Raw genomic sequence first — 23,300 nt, 5'->3', positions numbered from 1 at the left:
AGTCGCATTGCTGCCAAATTTCTAATAACTTTCTGACATAAAGATGGATGAATTCTTTTTTCTTTTTGTTATCAGCGAGTATGCTCTTACATTACACATCATTCAGTCCACTAGTGGCCAAAACTTAACTGTATTAGGTATGAGAGGAGCGTATATCCTCATATAATTTATTTTTATTTGTGCCACTTGTTTATCACTGTTTTATAGTTTACATGGTTTTTCTATGTTAGTATGCACTAATTCAGTAAATTTGGATATTAGCACCATGTCTCCCATAACAGATAGTTCTACTGTTGTACAGTAAATCAGTCACGAATGTCATATCTTATATTTTATTTATTAGCTAGAATAATTGAGAGAGATAGAGTAACATGTTTTTCTTCTAAACCACAAACACTGTTAAGTAACAGGTCATAAACTCAAGTTAATAGTTGTTAAAGCAAAGATTTTCCACCAGATTATAACATCCCAGGATATGGCATCAAGCTGCTACAGGTGTCACAAGATTTTTTCAAGACATTCCCAAATAACATATGGAGGACAATTTCTGCCTTTACATAACAATTTCTAAGATAATCCTCAAAAGAGCTCAACTAAGGTTTTGTCTAGAACCACTGAGAAACTCTTTTGGGTGTTTTTGAAGATTTTGATTTTTTTTTTAAACATTTTAGTTATCTTCTTTGTAGTGTGCTGTTGCAATAAGAACTATAACTATAGTTTATGCAAACTTTCTTAAAATAGTTGCACAGTTAAGATGTTTAAACCATTGGAAACTAGTAGTTAGTAGAAGACAATTCTTTCTTAGTGCAATTTTGGAGAAAGATTGCACGAGATATTGAAAGCTAAAATTTTAGAAGAGTCAATACAGGACAAAATCAGTAAATTTAGCATAGAGCAAAAATATATTTTTAAAGTTGTATCAAATTTTCAATGAGTTACTGGAGAAGTTATAGATTCTATCATTATCATGATCATTGAAGAAATAACAAAAATAGTGCTTTAATGCCTTTTTGAATTACAAGATTGTTCAATTAGGATCTCTATCTTTCTCTCTGTATGTATATATATATATATGTGTGTGTGTGTGTACATACATACAAACAAACACACTTGTGTTTAGTGTAAACTGTCAGAAAAAAAAAGTACTCAACAGCATGGCAAAGATTAAAGATATTTTAATTTGGTCAAGTCAGTCTCTTGCTACTCTGAGATCACAGGAAAGTTGTGACAACTTGCCTGAAGAATCTGTGTACCTACAGTTGAAATTCAAAGTAGCAAGAGACTGACCCAACCAAAATAAAATACTATAGGTATATTCATATTTTAAAAAAAAAATCCTTCTTTCTACAGTACCAAAAAAAATGTTGCTTTACCTGGAAATGTGGACTGGATACACAACGGGCTATTTGCCTGAACAGTGGATCCATGATTCTTTGAAAATGTGGTGGTTCTATCACATCAAGTATTTCTTCAATTTCACCAAGAAACATTACCTGGAAGAAAGCATTTATCATGACACTTCATATTATACAATATCAATGAAGAGTGACTATTTCAAATCAATAAGAAGGTAATACCTACAACACTGGATCTCATTTTTTCTCATAGCCCATTTCTGCACCTAATCTATTTCTGTAGACCCTCCAAAATTGCTACTGGGGGTGGAGGACACGGTTTCACCATTTGCAATGTATAATCACAGCTATATCACAAAAACAAAGTGTTTGTAGTAGCTTATAAAATGATTATTTCTATGGAGATAAAATTGTGTATAAACAAACTAAATTCTGTTAAATTATGTACAACAGAAGCATAAATTATAGAGACTACCACAGAATTGGCTTTTATATGTACTTATTTTTTAAAAATTGTGAGAAATAAAATATTTCAAGATTAGAATTTTATTCAGTGAAAGACTTGTTTGTAGCTGATGAAAACTGGCAAGTTTTGCAATGTCTAGCTGCAGTTTTGTTATTGACAAAGACCACCACTCCTTACAATATGAAAACATTTGCAAACTTTTGATAAATTAGATTAAACAAAATAGCAAATGGAAAAACAATGTAACCACTTACTCACAGAGCAGTGGAAACTTCCAAGCAATTTCTCTAATTTGTCATAAATAATGTTTTTGTTTAGTTGGCACTCCGTCACTTACGACGTCGAGGGTTCCAGTTGATCTGATCAACGGAACAGCCTGCTCGTGAAATTAACGTGCAAGTGGATGAACACTCCACAGACACGTGTACCCTTAACATAGTTCTCGGGGATATTCAGCGTGACACAGTGTGACAAGGCTGACCCTTTGAATTACAAGTACAACAGAAACAGGAAGTAAGAGTGAGAGAAAGTTGTGGTGAAAGAGTACAGCAGGGTTCGCCACCATCCCCTGCCGGAGCCTCGTGGAGCTTTAGGTGTTTTCGCTCAATAAACACTCACAATGCCCGGTCAGGGAATCGAAACTGCGATCCTATGACCACGAGTCCGCTGCTCTAACCACTGGGCCATTGCACCTCCACCTAAATAATGTTTATCACATTTGAATCAATCTTGATCCTCCAGTAATTCAATGAAGTTTTTTCTAATATATCAGCATTATTAACACCCCACCCCACCCCACCCCAATCAAACCTCAATGCTCATCTCTAGCAAGTTACTGAACTGAACTTGCTTCATATAGCTCCAGATTAAGAATCAGTGGTCTACACTCCAAACTATTACAGCAAACAATTAATAGAAATGTATATCAATTGGTTAGCTAATGAGCTAAAGGTACAATTTATAAACATTACATAGTTTTACTAGACAACTAATTCATTAGTTATTAATTACCACAAGAAATTAATAATAAACTAATCAATGATTATAATAACATGGAAATTCAGAAATATATATTCATCTCCGATTGCAAAGATAGTACATTATGATGACTAGCTGTATGTTCAAAACTGCATAAAAATATCAGATTATTTATGTAAAGGGTTTGGTGCTTTATGTACCTGAAATTTACACACATTTAAATTATTTATGATTTTGTAATACACAGTAACAACTACATGTAACAAAAAATTTAAACCTTGTTTATTTCCATACTTAAGTGTTGCACTAAATACAAGGGAAAAACCTCTTAATTCTATTTGCATTAATTAAGCCAACCTAGAAATTAAGTTATCAAAGAAGGATGATATGATAGGAGACGCCAAATTGACTTGAGCAAATTGATGAGTATTTTGTCTATCCTGACTATGAAAGCCTGATTAACCCAGAGAAAATTGTACAATGCCTAGGAGTACAGTGTGTAAGATGATGGCCATCCAAAACAACAAAGGGATACAATGAAAAAGCAAGAAGAGATTACAGCAATATGAAGCAGGACTTGCTTAGTTATAATGTGTTTTGTATTGGCATTAACTCCCAAAATAACAAAAGTTTTTGTTCAGCAACATGTCAGTCTTATGATTAAAGACATTACCGTCATGATAATCCTTATTCAAGAATAGTTTACTTTGGACAATATCATTCAATGTATCATCCATTTTTTTAAGAGATCAAGATAATACTGAGGAAAGTTGGCTGCTATTTCAAGCAAGTAGAGCAACCATGTAGAAGCTCCTGGTGGTGTGTAGTTTGTGGAGTTCAGAATGCTTACTAACATCCTGAGGAGGAAAAGGCATTATACTTAATACAGAATATTATAGCGTAAATGAATGTAATACTATATGTTAAACATTTGTTAAGCTAGAGTAAAACTAAAAAATAAAAGATTTAAAGATAAGTTGATGCAGATAGTGCATGATTTAGAAGTAAAGATTTCTGAATGTTAGGAAAATAGATAATTCAAACAGGTTATAATCTGTACCTGCCACTATAAACCCCTCATTTGTTTGGGGAGTGACTAGACACATCCATAATACATATAGTTCTGCCTAGTCACAAAATAACTATACGTTTCTCAAGGTGGGGAGTGACATGGAGGTTGTGTGCCTAGGTTAGATATAAAATATTTAATACAAGGACTTTATCTGTTAAGCAGGAATTAAATCTCTTAAAATCATTTTTGAAAAGAGTAATTGCTTAATCTAAAACTGAACTTATTGTTTCTATATTTCCTTAGATAAATTCTCTAAGGATCTGATGTGTTGATAAAACTGACTTGATTGTATTTTCAATGAGGCCAATGTATCTAGCCAAAGTTTCATCTTAATACAATCGAGTACTTCAAATATTTTTGTAGACAAAATAAGAGTGTTTCATAGAGATAGATGGATAGATAGAGATACATTGCTCAAGAACTTAAACATAATCTATGTTGTTATGGTTGCCAGAATGATAGTTTAAGGTTTTTATATCACCAGTTTAACAAAAATAGGGTGGCCCTAACTAAAAAACCAACTGTAGTTCTTTTGTGACCAACACTGGAGGCATTCTCAACTTGTCAGTTATACTCAACCATTTAACTGTCAACTCCTGCTTGACATGAAATATGGCTTCAACATTATTACAAAGAAATCCTATGCTAAATATATCTAGTATCCTATTCATACAACTCTTCAACAATTTTGAATATTTTGAAAATTTTTTAAAAAAATAAGCCATTTGTATCTGTTTATCTAATGAAAAAGATCATCACTCGTCCCTACTATTTATTTCACATAGTACCACCTATATACACTTAATAAGAACATTGATTCTTAAGTGCAAAATAAGAAAATAGACTAAATTTACTATGATTTTTGCCTTCTGTAAGGAACTTCCTGAGAAGGTATACAAAAACTGGACAATAGAACATCAGATCAGAATTCAAGAACGACACCAACTTCTACTTATATCCTAACAGTGTAAAAGAAGTAAAAAAAAAAAAAATCTACTCAAGAGAGAGAAAGTGGAAGTAAAAGATGAAGCATCAGCATCTCAGGCATCTGAGAGAGGAACTTATAAAGATGAAAATGAACAGCCAATAAGTAGCAGAGATGAATAGTGAGAGCGGGAGGGAGAAGCAAACTCAGATCATGGAAGAAACAAGAAAGTCAAGATGGACAGAACTTACATTAAGTGAAAGAAGAAACCTTATGCCATGATGAAATCAGATTATTGTGGAGATTAAAGAAAACGAAGGCATGGCAGTAAATATAGCACAAACTGATGACCTGATCAATAAACTAGTAATGACTTCACTCTAATACAGCTGAAATCACTGCAATATGCTTAAACAGATACTGTTGTAACATTAAGATAGTATATGAAAGTTCCTTTAAGAAATGTTGCAAACAAATTCATCAATTGACAAGAAATACTAATAGACCAAATAAACAATTGATAATTTAATCAAATTAAGCCACAAGACATTGTTTCTCACTAAAGTACAGTGTCATTAGTTCACAGGGAGTTTATATAAAGGAAAAAATAATTAACAGCCCATGGATCATAACAGTAAAATATCACTATTTATTTACATGGGGAGGAGGAACAAAGCATTTATCATTGAAGATTCTATTAGGGTAGGCTGACTAAGAAAGAGTGACTCTACAGCATGTATTAATTTAAACTCTTGAGTAAACTGACATCTTACTGTTCAAATAAAGACTTCAAAACTAGCTAGCAGTGACTTCTATTGAAAATGGATAACATTTGACATTGTGATGTTAACAAGTACCTGCTGAAGAATGGTTTAGCTCCCAAGGACATTCACGCTGACATGGTTGCTTCATTAGATGACATTCCAGCTTTACCAACATTACAAAATGGGCAGCTGAATTTAGGAGGGGAACAGAGAGTTAAGATGACCCAATATCAGGTCATCCTGCAATTGCTACCACTGAGGAAAACATTGTGTTCACCATACGGTGACGGATGACAGACGATTGACTATAAATCAAATAGTTAATGTTATTACCATATCCTGAGAGAGAGTCGAGAATATTCTGCACAATGAACTTGGCATGATGAAGGTCTCTACGCAGTGGTGCCATATCTGACACCCAATTCAAACTGTACCAGGCTGATCACATCATGGGGAAATCTGATATTGTTTCAGGCAGATCCAGCTGGTTTCCTCAAATATTTCCAAAGCCAGGATGAGTGTTGGCTTCATCACTTTGAGCCAGAGACAGAGAGACAATCCATGCCCTGGAAACGCACCTCTTCACCTACTCCAAAAAGGGTTAAGTTCATTTCATCTGCAGGGATGGTGATGGTCTGTCTTTTGGAATGCAAAAGGCTGTGTTTATTGATTATCTTTAAAGGGCTACACCATCAATGAAGAGTACTATGCCAATTTGCTGAGGCAGTTACAAAAAGCTGTTAAGACAAACATCCAGGAAATCTGACAAAGGGAGTCTTGTTTTATCAGGGCAATGCTCCAGCACACAAGTCCTTCATTTCAATGACTGCTGTGCTTGACTATGGCTTTGAACTGATTGATCACCATCTTTAATTTCCTGATTTGGCTCCATCTGTTTCCCAACATTAAAAAAAAAAAAAACCACTCGGTTGAGAACTAGTATTGCAGTAATGATGTCATATCTACTGTTTATGACTTTTTGAGCAACAGGATGAAAGCTTTTTCACCAATGCAATCGAAGCACTGCAACACTGATGGAAGAAATGTGAACCGCAAAAGAGACTATATTGAAAAATAAACCTCATTTGGTCACATTCCATGAACTTTTCAGTTGCTCCTCATAAGATCTACACCACTTCATCATAAGCAGCAACAAGCTATTTCATAAAGAGAATGTGCTTAGCATGGGATTAATATTATTTATGATTGCAGGTAAAATGGAATTAAATGTGTGCAGAAATACTAAGATTTTTTATTTAACACAAACATATATACCTTAGCAAAGAAATACTTTTAAACCAAATAGCATTAGAGGCTGCAGAAACACACAAAGTTACAATATCAACTAGTCCACTATTTCAGAATAGTTGAAAAGAACAGTGACAGGTCCAACCATTCTACTTTATTGTGTGGTTTTCTATTTTGGATGGTTAATGGTTCACTTGCACTCAAAAAATTAAATTGTTGGCTTGTCAGAAGCCCATGCTTCTCATCACTCAGAAGGGGATAAAACAACAGCAAAACGATTCTTGTTTATCTTTCATTACATTCATTTAGACATGCAGAACAATCCAACACTATACTTACTAATACAGAGCAATGGGAGTAAAAACGTTTATAAAACATTTAGTAAGTTGAAGGTATTGCAATAAGTTTAAGAAAACTATTTCTCTATTAGTGTCTGTGATAATCATGAATGTATATGAAGGAGTGTAATGCAGTGCACCAAAGTGATAATATTAATTATCTGGAGTATGGAAAGTTAATTTTAAGTTTAAGCTTGTAGTTTCTAAGTCTATAACAGGAAAAAATACAATATGTTATTGTGTAGCAAAATGAAGAATTTATTAATGTTTGAAGCAGCACCTTTATCAGACAAAGGAAAGATTTAGTTGTACCTTCTCTTGTTTGATGAAGTGACATGTCTAAAATTTCATACACCACTTAAATTTTTTATTTGTGACTCTCATTAGCATACTAATTCTGATGACATTCCTTATTTTGAACTGTTACTTGCTTACCTTACTAGAAATAATGGCAAAAATCTCTATCACACCCTACTGTTTCAAAAACAAAAGGACATATTTGATAATATAATCTTACATTTGAGAAACAAAAAGGTAGATTGCTTGTATTTCTAACACTGCTAACCATAGAGTTGATCAGCATCAATAACTATATATACCAATAAATCACTTCTATGGACAGGTGCACTTTCTATTTACAGTATACTTATTAAGAACTATTTATAAAAATGGTATACTGTCATTAAAACATTTGGCATTTGTTTATAAAATCTGTCTTAGCACCCATAATATTCAGTCTCTCAGGCAGTTTATTTACAATATAAATATTAGTATAAAGTTGATTATGATGCACGATGAAATTTAACTTAAGATTTCAGGAATAAGAGGGGGCAAATCCACAAATTTGAAAAAGCAACACGTTTTAAAGTGAAAGAATCTTTTTTTTCTTTTTGTTCTTGAGAACTCAATCAAATAAGAGTTCAGTGTGAATAGGGACTACAAAAGGAGAGTAGAAAAACTCCAGAGTATTAAAGACAACATAAAGCCAAAAATGGTAAGCAACAATATTAATTTTGCAAGTCATACTGAAAAACACAGACAGGGTCTAGCAGTTCAAAAATCAATACAACAATACAGTGCAAAGATTGGAAACAGAAGAATTTGATAATCTCAATTTGGTTTTCTTTAGAGGGGGAAAAAAATTAAAGCAATTCATTAAATTCAGCATGTCTTTAAAATATTGTTTTACTTTCTTTTTTCACTCAAAACTGTTGATCTTATCAGGGTTGTTGTTTTATTATTATTATTATTATTATTATTATTATTATTGATCCACAAAGGTCCAGGCAGGAGAGAGTTTGTTGACGCTGGGGTAGACACACGATATGTGAAGCTATTCAATTCTCCTCCGGGTTAAGCACAAAAAGCTTGAACATCTTACCTCTTTTATGCTACACCTTTTAGGCCAGAATTTTAATAAAATTTTCACAACCTGAAAGAAAAAGAAATTGATTTTTCTCTTTAGCAAATGAAATCATTGAAAACCTTACCTCCTTTTGACTACATTGCTTAGGCCAGAATTTTAATAGTCCTTTCACAGCCTGAAAAAGAATAGCAAATTGAACTGCTTATTAGATTTGGTTAAAAGCTACTATTTCTGCAATTATAATTGATGTACAAATATTCAATTAAAAGGCATTTGTTTTTAAATACACACACACAAATCAATTTGAATTTTAGACAATATTTGCAAAAGCAATACTATTCTGTTTCTGACTTGAACATCAAACATTTGATCCAGTTTTTCTTTTCATCTACACCATCATTATGGCCATCTGACACCACTTCCAATCTGCTGCAGTTTCAAATGATGATGAAACTAGTATATTGATCTCATTTCACAGTCACAATCTAATAGAGGCTGATGTTTCAAGTTTTGCTTATAAACAACTAATAAAAATATTGTCAAACTAATTAATTTAGGATTTCTTAAAATCTGCCATGTTATTTATCTTCAAAGGGAGATGTTTAAAGAATATTATTTAATATCTCTATTTTGTTGATTATCTCTAATATTCAACTGGCCAATTCTGTGCTATGGGTGTTCTTAAAATGAATCAAAGATAACTAATAATAGCATATCTTGGTTATCTTCTCTTACCAAAAGGAAGCTCTACACTGCTACTCTATTTGCTAGAAATATTGACGAAATCTCCCTCAAATTACATCCTATAATCTTCAAAAAAAGGCAAGATTGTATAGTTTTAGACACACTATGCCAGGAAAAAAAATATGGTATGGTCATGATTGGAACGCTTTTGATCCTAGTTTCTGCTTGATCATAACTTGTTTGAAGCTAAACCAAAATAACATGATACAACACAATTTTGATAAGGAATAATTAATGGAAGTTAATACCTAAAACTGAATTAAAAAGCAGAAAAAACAAAAGCCCATGAATTCATGACAAAGACTATTTGTAGCTTACATAGAGGAAACAAACCAATGAGAGAATTTCTAAACAGCCACTTGATCGTCTAAATACAGTAGCTAAATCTTCTAGGGAAATGTCTTCATTTTCTTGAAAATAGGAACTACAAGCTTTTAAATTATAAATCTTGGACTAGGATTTCACAATACAGACACAGTTGTCATGAATATAACAAATGGATAATTATTTAATCTGCTGTCATTGTGCTGAAGATGTATTGAAGCAGAGGTGAATAGCAGCTACTGAATAACAACCATCTATAAGTATCTTACATTACAAAAATAAACACACTATAATAAATTTAGTTTACTTCTGTGCTGAAATTATATTTTATGAGCATGAATTACCAATTGCATTTGACAAAATGAGCAGAGCCATAATAGTGCAAAGAAATAATTTCATCTAATTTATTCCTATAGTCTAGAAACTGCATCTGATATTTCCCCATAGACCTAAACAATCTTCATCATTCATATCTTTCAAGATATGAAAAATATTAAAAATCCAATGCTGAAAAACTTCAGTATTATACTCAACAAAAAATGAAAGAATAGGATATTGTTCATAATGAGATCCAGGCAATATACTTTTCTATTTATATAATTGTTGGATAATAACATTGAAACTGAATATATTTAAAGGCAATTGACCATAGCATATCAAGGAAGTCCTGAATCCTCAACCTATCAGAATTTTTTTTTTCTAAAGACTTATTTAAAAGAAGTAATTTTTTATTAAGAGCTTTAATAAAATTTATGGTGCAAACTGGAATTCAAAACCTATCTTTTCTTGTTAAAACAACTTAACTGACCTGTAGTTTAAAATAATTGCTAGAAGATAGATACAATTTCTGATTATAACAACTCATAAAATAGAACATATTAAAAAATGGTGATTACTTTAAAAGTCTATTAATTGAAAATATTTCTAAAACTTTGCAAATTTCTTTGAATACAGTAAAAAAAAACATCAAATGTTATGTTAAAACTAGCTCTCTGGCAAAAGACAAACTCATAAGTAAACTTAAAAAGTAAGGTCACTGTGACATTAATTACAAGAAGATCACATCAAGACACTGCTAAATAAAAAAAAAATATAGAAAAAGACTGTCAACAAGAATTACAGGTAACATTTTATAGCCACAGGAATCAGGTTGTCTTATCAACTCAAATTAAAATTTTTGGAGAAAATAAATGATATTCTTAGCTCCTCATGTTAAGAATGAATGTAGCAGTAAGAGGTTGCTCTGCTGGTGAGACTTGGTAATTTTAAACTGAAGGTATACTGAGCTAACACATAGAACATTATACAGACAAATCATCTCAGTTAGTTGTAGCCATTATTAGCTTTTGAACAAGACAATACCACCATACTAGACTGTTTAATTGAGAAAAGCAAGAGCATGATAGATAGGATGGAGGGCAAAGATAAAGCAAACAAGAACACCAGTAAACTGTGAGTATGAATGCATTCTTCAAATAAAAGATGGCTATTTTGAAGAATCTGAAATATAAGATAATTTTGAGAAGTTGAATGCATATCTTCCAATGTATTATTTCAAAGATTAAAAATATATCTTCCTAATCAGTCCAAAATGCTCAAAACTCTTGAAATATTTGTTTTCAACAAGAGTTTAACAACTTGTGGGGGGAAAAAAAATATGGAAGAAGGAATTTAATGTCTAAAAATGCATGCAACTTTGAAAGATAAAGTGGATGCATTTGTAAATATTTCCATGCACACATTATCTTGATTGTTGTCACAAAAATGACAAATAAAACACATTGACCTAAATTTTATCTAACCAAAACATTTAAACCAGTCTATCAACCAATAGAAATGCTAACTCAACCACGTGGCTCAGACTGCCACTTATACAGCCTGATTTGTTATTCAACCACTAAACCATTGTCAGCCTTTACATGTTTGGTACATCTGTGTAATTTAGTTGACTGAGAGTGACAATAATGGAATTGGTAAGGTGCTAATCTTTTGGCTTCAGAGTAACCAGTTTATCATATCCCATCACTGCAGCTGTGTGAACCCTGCTAAAACCATATACAATTTCTTCCCATCTAACAGTAGCAAAAGAGAAAGAACAAAGAAAACAATTCTGAAGTGGATACTACAACTGGAAACTGAGTAGGTTTATGGTTTCCTCTAGAAAATGCAGAGAGAAAGAGAGAGAGAGAGAGAACTCCTTGAGGAAAAGAGAGCATTAAGAGACAAAAGTGTGGCTGGCGGGAGTTGCATGGTACTGAGCTCTTGTACATTCCAAAAAAAGTGACTTAAGTTTCTAATTGTGAAATCTAATATCATGTTGCTAATTAACCACCAGATTCTGGAAAACATTTTAACACTGGATGAAATCCATCAGTCATTTTAATTCTACTTGGAGTTTGAGACTATAAAATTAACTGATATAAATTTTGAATTCAATTTGAAACTTTGACACTTCTTGGCAATGTCTTATTCTGAATAATGTACATGTAAAAAAAAAAAAAAATCTCTTAAGCCTCTTGGAGAAAATTTTTAGCATTGGTTTATGTTATGAAATAGAGCAGACAAATTCTCCCTGGTTAGAACACTAGTTTATCATAGACGGCATTTCCAGATGATCCGATACCTCTTCTTAAGAGCTAAGAAAACTAAGACAATGTAGAATAAAGAATTCTACCCAGAAACAGTATGCTTGGAGCAGATTTGAGCTCACAAACCTTGATTAGCAGCCCCAACAATAAGTGTAACTGTTCTACAATGATATCTCACATCAGATAAAATGTAAAAGATTTGGTCAGTTTTCTCCAAGTTTCTTACCTAAAATGAAAGTTGGCTTTGATATTAAGTAAATGGAGTAGATGAAAAATTTTCTGAAAAGGTCCCCCCCCCCCCCACATACCCATACAACCTCTCAAAATCTAAAGGTCAAAAGTGTTTGTCACTTAAGCTTGTTGCAGAGACTATTTTATAGCCTAATTATAAGACCACAAAGGAAACTAAGCTTTAAATTGGAAGACCAAATACAAATTATATTTGATTAAAATTATCTATTTAAAAATTTGACAGAGAGTTAGCTACTTTATATTCTTTTATTTTACTTGCTTCGGTTATTAGACTGTGGCCATGTCACCTTGAAGTTTTAGCTGAACAAATCGACCCCAGTACTTATTTTTTAAGCCTGGTACTTATTCTATCAGTTTCTTTTGCTGAACCACTTCGTTACAGAGACACACCAACACCAGTTGTTAAGCAGTGGTGAGGAGGCAAACAGGCACAAAGACAGACACATATATACATACATACACCATGTGCTTGTTTAAGTTTCCATCAACTAAATCCACTCACAAGGCTTTGGTTGGCCTGAGGCTATAGAAGACACTTTCCCAAGGTTCCACACAGTGGGACTGACCCTAGAACCATGTTGATGTGAAGCAACATACATTTCTAAAAAAAATTGTTTTTTCTACTCTCTGAGTGGTTGGCGTTAGGAAGGGCATCCAGCTGTAGAAACTCTACCAAATTGGATTGGAGCCTGGTGTAGCCATCCGGTTGCACCAGTCCTCAGTCAAATCGTCCAACCCATGCTAGCATGGAAAGCGGACGTTAAACGATGATGATGATGATGATGCTTGTACTTGTGTCTTTCAGTGCTAAACCTTATTAAATGATTCTGCAATCTGAAGCAATATTTGTGGCAACTAAATGTTACTTAGGAGAGTAGGAGTGCCCAAGAGCTGATATAACAAGTTTGATTGAGGTTAAGTAGCTATTGAATCTTAGGTAGAATAGATTTGTCTTGTTTTCAAGTATAATGCAACGTTTGTGATAAGCTAGTAAGCCTATTAACTGAATCACTCAATTGCTAGATCTTGGACAAATCAATGGTGCAGGTTCTAAAGTTCAAGCACACACAGGGCAGAAAGCAAGAGGTCAAAAGCAGTCAACAGAAATAAGAGTGGAATTACTATTCTTTTCTGGATTATCAAAAGTTTACTTCTTCCACCATTTTACATTCATTATCTTTCGTGCGAGATCGTTGCCGGTGCCCCTGGACTGGCTCCTGTGTGGGTGGCACATAAAAGACACCATTTCGAGCGTGGCCGTTTTCGTGCGGGTGACACGTAAAAGCACCCACTACACTCTCTGAGTGGTTGGCGTTAGGAAGGGCATTCAGCTGTAGAAACTCTGCCAAATTAGATTGGAGCCTGGTGTTGCCATCCGGTTTCACCAGTCCTCAGTCAAATTGTCCAACCCATGCTAGCATGGAAAGGGGACGTTAAACGATGATGATCTGAATGTAAAATGGTGAGAAACTTGTACAAATCATAAAGACCAGTTAATCATTAACAGATACCTAGTGTTCCAGACAGGCTTTCTTGAAACATGTAGAGCAACATGACAGCATAAGAAAGACAAATAAAATTATTGACTTACTTCTTCAGTAAGAGAGGCATCTTTCTCCAAGAACTGTACAACGCAGTATGCCAGCTAAAGAACAAGAAAAAAATTATAGCATTTTAAAATAATAAAAAAAAGAAGACAATAGTAGACACTTTATGTATCCTTATCCAGAAAATAAACATTGTTCAGCACATAGAAAAGTAAACTGTAGATGTGTGTTAGTAAGCATATATATATGTATGTATATGTGCATATTTTCAAATATGAGTATGTAAGATTTAACAATTGGAATGTATGTGAATGCAAGCGCATGTGTGCATTTATGCACATATACGTATATATATATCTCCCAGCATACTGATAAAAAAACTATGAAAAAATTCTGTGCAATGCAAAATACAATCCTTCTTTCTTCAAAATTAACAGTTTTACTCCATTATAAGGTATCAATTAAAATGTCTTTCTCTCATTTTCTTCACTCCAGACTTTGGGTATTTCTACTCAAAGTACTAAGAGTGTTAAATGCATTAAGTTAAAACTTTAATCTTTCTTCTGAGATCTATGTATCTATTCCCAACAGCTTTGCTGTGGCTCTCCAAATCACTATTCTACATGACATAGTTAAAACAGTCAGAGCATGGAGTTTCTATAAATGAATTAAAAGTCATACAGTATGGTTTTTAGACCTAACACTTAAATTTTAAAATGTTAGATATTTTTCACACTCCACTTTGTCATTTAAGGCTGTCACACCTAAGCTAATATTACTCAGAGTGAGGTGCACATCTGTACTAGTGGGATCTAAGTTACTCCAGGATGGGGCATAAGTAACAAGTGAAAAACTTGCAATAAAGCTTTAATTAAAACTTTGTTGGAAGCAGATACAGATGAATGGTGAGTAGATGCAGTGACATGCAGCAATAATGCATGCCCCCATACCTGACCTAACAGTGCTTCCAAAAGCCAATTTTGCAGAGGTGGGCAGGTCTTAAGAACTTCATATTGCTACACATTACAGTGCTTTCCCATCATCTCCATGAGGTTCAGAATCCTGAGATCAGCCTTTACCACTTTATCCCATATCTTTCTGGGTCACCTTTTCCACAACTCCAACCAAATTTAGCAACTGGCATTTCTTTATACAACTGTCTACATTCATATGCAATCACATGTCCATACCAGCACAATCTTCCTTCTTATAAACAACTTAGTCTTCTTATGCCCAGTGCTTCTCTCAGTAAATTTATACTGTATCATCTATTCACACTTATATTGCACATGCAATGGAGCATGCTCATTTCTTTTCTTTTCAGTCTTCTCAAGTATTCTGCATTCAAGTGCCACCTCTCACTACCAAGCAGTATTGCAGTTTTAACTCAAGGATCATACAATCTTCCCAGCACTCTGTAGGAAAGAACCTTCATTGTCAACAGTAGTTGTAGCTCCCTGAAATTTCTCAAACCCTTTCTTACTCTGCTTTTTATATTTTCAGAGCTGCCTGCAGCTTTGCTAATTACATCTCCCAGGTAACAAGTTATCAACTACTAGTGAGCCATCCCAATATTCAAGAGTGTTTGTATCTGGTGTTCTTAGTGTGTACTGCACCAGTGCATCTATCATGTGAAGCTTATGTTCTCTGCTTGACTGCCTTTGATTCCATTTCAGCTCTTGTGTACCCATACTTTACATTGGATACAGCATGTAGAGTTTATACCTATCCTTTGTCTGCATATTGAGTAAAGCCATTTCCCTGAAGATACTAGAGTCTTGTTTTCTTTCTTACTAACTAAAACCTTTGCTAAGTTTACTTAAGACCCTTTGATTCTAGGTCTAGTTTCCATGCCTGGAATTTTCTCTCAAATTCTCCTATAGATTTAAGCTATGAGAGCTCGGTCTTCAGCATAAAGGAGTTCCAAAGAACATCTAGTTATAAACTCCTCTGTGATAGCCTGTAGCTATGTTGAATAGGAGAGGACTGAGGACTGAGCCATGATGAACTCATACCTTGACACTGAATTCATCATTGAAATCATTTACTCACTATATCTTTGTACACAGCTCGCCAAAAATCTGATTTTAATCTGGAGAAAGTCAAGTCCAATTTCTAAAATGAAATTTTGGTGTGGTTGTCTTTTAGAATATGATACTAAATTATAAATTTAATAATGACTAAAACCTAAGTCACCACAAATGTAAATTTTGAGATTTATCAAAGTTGTCACGACTAAAAAAGCATTAAAAGTTAATTGAGATTACATGACTAGAAAAGAAATCGGATTAATAATGAATTTCTCTGACTACAATCAAATTGAAAGATATTCCTTAAGAAGGATTAATAATAGTTCAACTGATGTAAAAAGATCTGTTTGAATTAACTTACTTGTGCATGGTAAAGACTCAAGCTGCGAGCTTTATGCAATGGGATAAGAACCCTGATTAAAAACAATTTGTGTTCTTGTTTCAATGGGAGGGCAAATCCATTAATGATGCTGAAAAAGAAAAGAAAAAAAAGGTAACTGAAGAAAATAACATACTTCAGAAGGTAACAAAAAATAGAAAGAAAAATATACAAAGATTTGTCTTCTGTCTATAAAACAATTCTAGTGACACAGTAGCTTCTCCATATGCAGTAATTCTGTAGTACCTAGAAAACATTTTTAGCATCTCTTTCCTTAAATTGGTGGAAGTGACTTGATCTCTTGCTTAATGTGAGCAATCAATACAATCATACGTCCATCTGAGAGGTGTGAAAAATGTGTCTAGGTTTTTATAACCATATTCAGAAATAGTTTATGTATCAGAACAGTCATGTTGCACTTGGCTGTCCTCTATTAATGAATGTATATGACAGTGTGTGGAAACAAGGACATTTTTATCTGAGTTAATTTAATATAATTGGATTCTAATTTTCTTTCAAATTGAGATGCAGTACTTTTGTAGTAGTTGTATGCATTTACAATTATAATAAACTAATTTGAATAATAAAGTATTAATTGGTTACATCTCTAGTTGACCAAATATTAGCTGAAACTAAATTGTTACTACATGTTATTTTGAAATTGCTTTTAATGCATGACTAGCAAACTTAGCTGTTCAACTTGCATTTTCCAAACAAATTCAAGCATATAACAACAATAATAATCTTTTTACTTCATTTACCATAAGAGTACATACACTCATCATCATCACCATCATTTAACATCTGTATTCCATGCTAGCATGGGTTGGACACTTACAAAAAAAGTCGGGTTACAAGATCTATGGTTACATAAAAATGAGAGGTGGGACAAAAATATTTTGTAATGTCATCATCACTTTTATATCTGTATTTTTCATGCAGTTAAATAGGAATGTTTGAGGCAGTGTTTTGTGGCTAGATGCCCTTTCTGATATCAATCTTATTACAACATGCAGGGATATGATGGATCTATTCTAAGAAATGGAATATGCAGTATAATAAAGAATTTAAATAAAATATACAGATATGCAAGGTAAGTAAATAAATACAACTAAAACACAAAAACGCAACAAACCCACATACAGTTGAAAAGACACCACCTAGGCTGGATCAGAGCACTCTGTGACAGCAACCCCCTTTCAGCCAAAACTATCAAAAGCATTCAAGAACATTTTCTATGTTGGACTAAGCTTGAATTCTGTCATGTCCTCAAGGTAGTTCATATACAGTTCTTCATAGAGTGCTTAGTTTGGTCAGCAGTTTTTATTTCAATATTCCACAAAATCTAACCCCATCTTCTCAATCAATATATCACACCTCTTTCATGTTATTTAGATGGTGCAGCAGCTTTTCATTGGTTATTCAAAGAATTGTAACTCCTTTGAAGAGGAGTCTTACTTCCCAAAGGAAGGTGGGTCTCTCTTCTTACATGAGATTATTTTGCAAAGGTGGAGATGAACCAAGAGCCAACATCCAAACTAATGTGCTGTGACACAGAAGTCTGTGGCTAGATGTCTGTGGGCACCAGCTCTGCCTATTGCTTCATCACTGGATTTAAGGACCTGGTACACATTTTCTTATGCCCTTCTCAGAAAATGAAGCAAACATTATGCCATATGATGACCAGGGCCTCTTGTAACAGTTGCTTTGAGAACATATGGAAGTTTGCTTTTCTATCTTTTATTTTAAAGGAAAATTGTCACTTTTTGTTTTTACCTGGATGTATTCAGGGGTGGGGTGGGGGGAGACACTGTGTCTCTTGTAATGTATATCGTTTGTGTTCTTTCCTTTTCTAGTTGCTAGTCTATATAGAGTGCAATCTCCTTACATTACCATTTCTAGCAAAACTACTGCTAGTGCTCTTCCGCTTACTGTTATCAGAAATACTTTTTTTCATTTATTAACCCTTTCGTTTCTGTATTTATTTTGAGATGATCTGTATTTCTTTCAATTACTTCAAAATATAACAAAGAATTTAGTAAAATAACTTAGTTATCATTCAGCTAGTGTTAGGAACATAAATTGTGACTAAGGTTTGGTGGAAGATTTTAATTCAAAAGACATTTGTACTCAGAGCCAGAGCTGGTTTCAACCGGGTTGGTAATGAAGGGGTTAAAGAGTAAATGTCTTCTGTGCCTGCTTGCTTAGATGCATTCATTTTCTTTTTTCTACCTGTTTATGAGTAAACTTTTTTATTACTTCTAAAAGGCAAACCATTTTTGTGGTCTTTAGCGTGTCCAAGCAGACCTCATTCAACTACTTGTCGCATGATAACTCTGAGCTTACCTATAATGTACCACAGAGGTGACAAAGAACCAAGGGTCAACATTTGTATCAATGCCCTTGGCTGCAACCCTTGAATGTCTTCCAATAAAATATTAGGAAAAGTTACAGCCTGAAGGAGAGTAAAGAAGCTAAAAATATGTCCAGGTGGGTGTCTGCTATGACACATTCTTAATTACACAGAGAATATATGTGGTGAAAAGGGTAATTCAAAGTTCCTACAAGATAACCTGCAAGCTAAGCAGCGGTAGAGTAAAATACTGATCTACAAAGATATGGAATAATTTGATGCATTGAACTGTCTTGCTGGGAGAGAAAACAAGTAATATCTAGAGCAGTCATGGGTAGACTGTGATCTGCAGGACTTTCTAAATGGCATACCTAACAAAAAATTACCTTGAATGTTTTTGGTAGTGCAGCCCACCTGATGATGAGTTATATCTCAAGCGGCCCACTTCAAGTTGCCTATGCTTGACCTAAAGACAGTAGGTAAGAGACAATGACTATAGAGAGTAAGGATTAAGTATTGAGATGGTGAAAATGTCAATGTATTTGTGAAGCAGTGCTATATTCAACTACTACAAAATAAATGAGAGACATTAGGGTCTGATGTTAATGGATAGATCAACTTAAGAATCAATGAAACAAATACAAATTAAAATTTGACAGTTCATAGCCGGCATGCAGTAGGTTTTTATCAATTAGGTGTAGATGGAAGAATTGTTAAGGTCATAAATGAGAGTAAGATCGACCATAAGCACAGTTAGGAATTAAGTGCTTAAAGTAATTCAGGAAGTTTGGCTTCTATTGTAGATCAAATCAAACAACTATTGTAGATCAAATCAAACAACTATTGTAGATCAAATCAAACAACTATTGTAGATCAAATCAAAGAAGTCAAAATAAATGGACTTGAGTTAAAAGACCTGAAGATAAACATTACCAAGACTATGGTGTTAGTGAAAAGAGTGACATAAAGGAAACAGCTTCACAAGCAGGATGGTAGGAGGCAGAGACGTTTAGTACATAAAGGTGCCATAGAACCTCTTGCAATCTTTCAAAGAAACTGAATGGTAAGTGTACCAGGTGAACTAGAGTAGTTATCTACATGAGTGGTTAGGAAATGCTTGAATGGCAATTAGTAAGCTGTTATCTTGGAAATATAATTAGCACTCAAGTGGAGACAGTCATAATATAATAGAAAAGTGATAGATGAGGTTTTGAAAATATTTATCCATGTTGATGACAAAGGGCATCCTTCTCTGTGGAAAAAGATGATCTATATGAAGTAGATTTAAAAAATATGGTGTTACCGAAAACACAGAGTGAGTGCAGGTAACTGTGTTTGTATGCACCCTTGTCTAAGACATCATGTGATGGTTGTAAATGAGAATCATCCTTATATGAGTGAGGTTGTTCATTTCCAGTTGTCCACAAAAAAAAAAAAAACACATCTGACCAAAGGGAAATATTACTCCCAGTGAAGGTTGGTGACAGGAAGGGCATCCAACTGCACAAAATCTGTCACAACAAATTCTGTTTAACTCATGCAAGCATGGAAAAGTGGACATTAACTGATGGTAGTGACAAAAGTAAGCTAGGAGAGTGGCCAATATACATATAGAGAATTACAGTTTACGCTTGGATGGTGGCAGAGGTGTAATCTAGGGCTAGATAAATGGGTGAAAAGTGGTTTAAAAAAAAAAAAGACTGCTTTTGTTTGGAGTGAAAGTGCAGACTTTCAATAGCCTGAGCTCACTGAGAATTAAGTAACAATGGAAAGTGGACATGTTTTGAGAACAAATAGCACATTTCACTGGATTCATAAAGAAAATCCACATCTTTACTAGACATTAAGGTTAAAGATGATGTGAGGATGGTGTGTCAGTTGTGAGTAGAGTGAGAGGAAGAAAATATAAAGCAAATGTGTGAGTCAGGTTTATAATATCAGAGATGGTAAAGGAGAATTCCAAACATGGGCAAAGAAATGTCAATGAAAGAAATGAAAGCACTAAGCTCATTGCCACAGAATGCCAATGTAATGGCTGTACAATTCTGGAGTAGGTCCAATGAAATAAGTAAAAGATTTGAGCCTCAAGATAGCTTATAGAAGCTGGTGTGACAAGGACCCATCTCTGTATCCTGATCATATTGGTAATTTGTAGATGGAACTCACTGAAGAAGAAATAGTTGAAGGTAAGGGTAAGATAAGATAGAGAAGGATCGCAGTGCTAAGAGCTAGTAATGAAATGTTGACAATATACAAGGTTTTAATATCTACAGCTAATAGGAATTGTGAGGAGGAAAGAAAAGGAACTGAAAAGGCTAAAGGTCAGGATACTTGATATGTGAAGTAGCGTAGTAACATGTAGGGATATGAGTTTATCAATGTAGCTTGCAAAGTAAGTTCAGTGAAACACCTATCAATAGAGACAAATGGATGTCCAGGATTGTTGGATTTGTACAGCTTAAGAAGAAAATAGTGGAAGGGGGTGGGGTGATGACTTAGCAGTGGTAGGAGGCAGTGCAGAAAAAGATGAATTCTTTATAGTATGGAATAAGAGTTTTTAGTCCTTGAGTGTGTGATCCTTGGGTAGCTAATAGTAGAAAGCTTTATTTCACTTACTTCACCAGAATAATTAGCAATAATATATTGTGAAAACATTTAATATCCTTTCTTCAGTGGAGATGGCTGTGATTAAGAAGTTTGCTTCACATCCATTATTTTGGGTTTGATTCCACTGTATGATATCTTAGGCAAGTGTCTTGTATTATTGCCTTAACCAGACAAGTGCTTGCCAATGAAATTTGGTAAATGTAAACTAGAGAAAAGAAGTTTGTCACATGTGTATGTGTGTCTTCTAACTGATACAGCTTGAGCAACACTAACATTTATGTTCCCTAAACAATATATCCTGCAGCTCAAAAAAATCTACGGAATTAAGTACCTTACTTAAAAACAAGGGTTGATGACAGGAAGGGCATTTGCTATAAAAATATAGTCTTGATAAATGTCGTTCAACCCATGCCAGCATGAAAAAGGTAGATGTAAAAACAATGAGGAGGAGGAGTCAGAAATTTATTCCCTTCATTAACCATTTATAATATATAATTATTAACTAACTGATAAAACAGGAACATTTACATGATAGCAAATCATTTTACAAGTCTGACAATAAAGTAAATAATGTATATACACAGTGGAGATAACGTCAATAAATCATAAATGAATTAATCTTGAAATGACCAAACGCGGCGACGGTGGGCGTCATCGCGTCGGAGAAAACACGCGCCGCTCGCGACTGCGTCCCCCACTCGCTGCCCGGCATCGCCGTATGATGATCGAATGGGTGAAAATAAGGCGCAGGAATGGCTGTGTGGTAAGTCGCTTGCTTACCAACCACATGGTTCCGGGTTCATTCCCACTGCATGGTACCTCAGGCAAGTGTCTTCTACTATAGCCTCGGGCCGACCAAAGCCTTGTGAGTGGATTTGGTAGACGGAAACTGAAAGAAGCTCGTCGTATATATGTATATATATGTGTGTGTGTATGTGCTTGTGTCTGTGTTCCGCCCCCCCCCCCCCCATCGCTTGACAACCTATGGTAGTGCGCTTACGACCCCGTAACTTAGCGGTTCGGCAAAGGAGACTGATAGAATAAGTACTAGGCTTCCAAAGAATAAGTCCTGGGGTCGATTTGCTCGACTAAAGACGGTGCTCCAGCATGGCCGCAGTCAAATGACTAAAACAAGTAAAAGAATAAACATCTTAAAAACCTAAGTTTCCAATAGTTTGTTAAAAGAGAAATTTGTTTTATAAGAAATAACATCATATATCACAAGTATTACTCTTTAAAAAAAAATTTTTTTTAAACTACTTTCTTCTGTAACACGGGGTAAGAGATACAGTTCTTTCAACGCGTGAATAACTAGAGTTGGGAGTTAATTGAACAGATATAGTTCAAGGGTACAAATAAGGTTTCATTGAAACACAATAACAAAAAGAGCTACCAGATACTCTGATACTATTATGCAATTACTAAATTCTTGAAATAGATGTAGGTATAAGAACGTTATAATATACTAGAAACCCACAAATTATTTTCCTCATTAAGTCATGTGTTTTTCAAATATTACGAAGAAAAGTGTAGGTGGGGGGGAACATTTTAATTAACATTTACCGTACAACTCCTAACCAGTACAATGCTCAGCCTCGAACGTCATGGCAAATATATGTTCCATATGTACATACACACCAAGTGTAACAAGAAGAATTCATCAGTTTTTATTTAGTAGAAATAAATGACTATATTAATACTAGTGGACCTATTTAAAATATTTGGAGATCACCGTTAGTATCTATTAGCTTACAGTTACTTAGTTATTATCAGAACAAATTAGTACATGTGAAAGCTTTATAATAACTGAGTAAAACAAAAAGATAGCAACTAATGTTTTGCACAAAATACCTCATTATGACAGATGTTTTATGGGGGGGGGGGGGCTAATATTTTCCAGGAATATTCTGAGATGCTTTAATGTCTGAGCAAAATAGTAAAGAGGTATATTTATGAAATAAAGA

The 23,300-nt window shown here is 34.1% G+C and overlaps 1 protein-coding gene across 3 annotated transcripts in view; it reads right to left on the bottom strand.

Annotated features, from left to right (window-relative positions):
- Positions 1-23,300, bottom strand: part of LOC106876669 (serine/threonine-protein phosphatase 2A 56 kDa regulatory subunit epsilon isoform) — a 288,837-nt gene that overhangs the window by 9,393 nt on the left and 256,144 nt on the right. For 2 of the 3 annotated variants that reach the window (XM_089348645.1, XM_052966625.2), the window contains exons 7-10: positions 16,359-16,467; positions 14,012-14,065; positions 8,637-8,687; positions 1,374-1,493 (exon numbers count right to left, since the gene is read on the bottom strand). In XM_089348645.1, the coding sequence (XP_089204771.1) occupies positions 1,374-1,493; positions 8,637-8,687; positions 14,012-14,065; positions 16,359-16,467 (334 nt within the window). Of the gene's footprint in view, positions 1-1,373; positions 1,494-8,527; positions 8,579-8,636; positions 8,688-14,011; positions 14,066-16,358; positions 16,468-23,300 lie in introns of all 3 variants that reach the window. The other variant, XM_052966626.2, reaches the window with a different exon arrangement.

This window comes from Octopus bimaculoides, chromosome 3 (genome assembly GCF_046866305.1).
Source record: "Octopus bimaculoides isolate indiv1 chromosome 3, ASM4686630v1, whole genome shotgun sequence".
NCBI classification, from domain to species: Eukaryota; Metazoa; Mollusca; class Cephalopoda; order Octopoda; family Octopodidae; genus Octopus; species Octopus bimaculoides.
The sequence above is the reverse complement of the archived record's forward strand: the minus strand, read 5'-3'. Positions and strand labels throughout refer to the sequence as shown.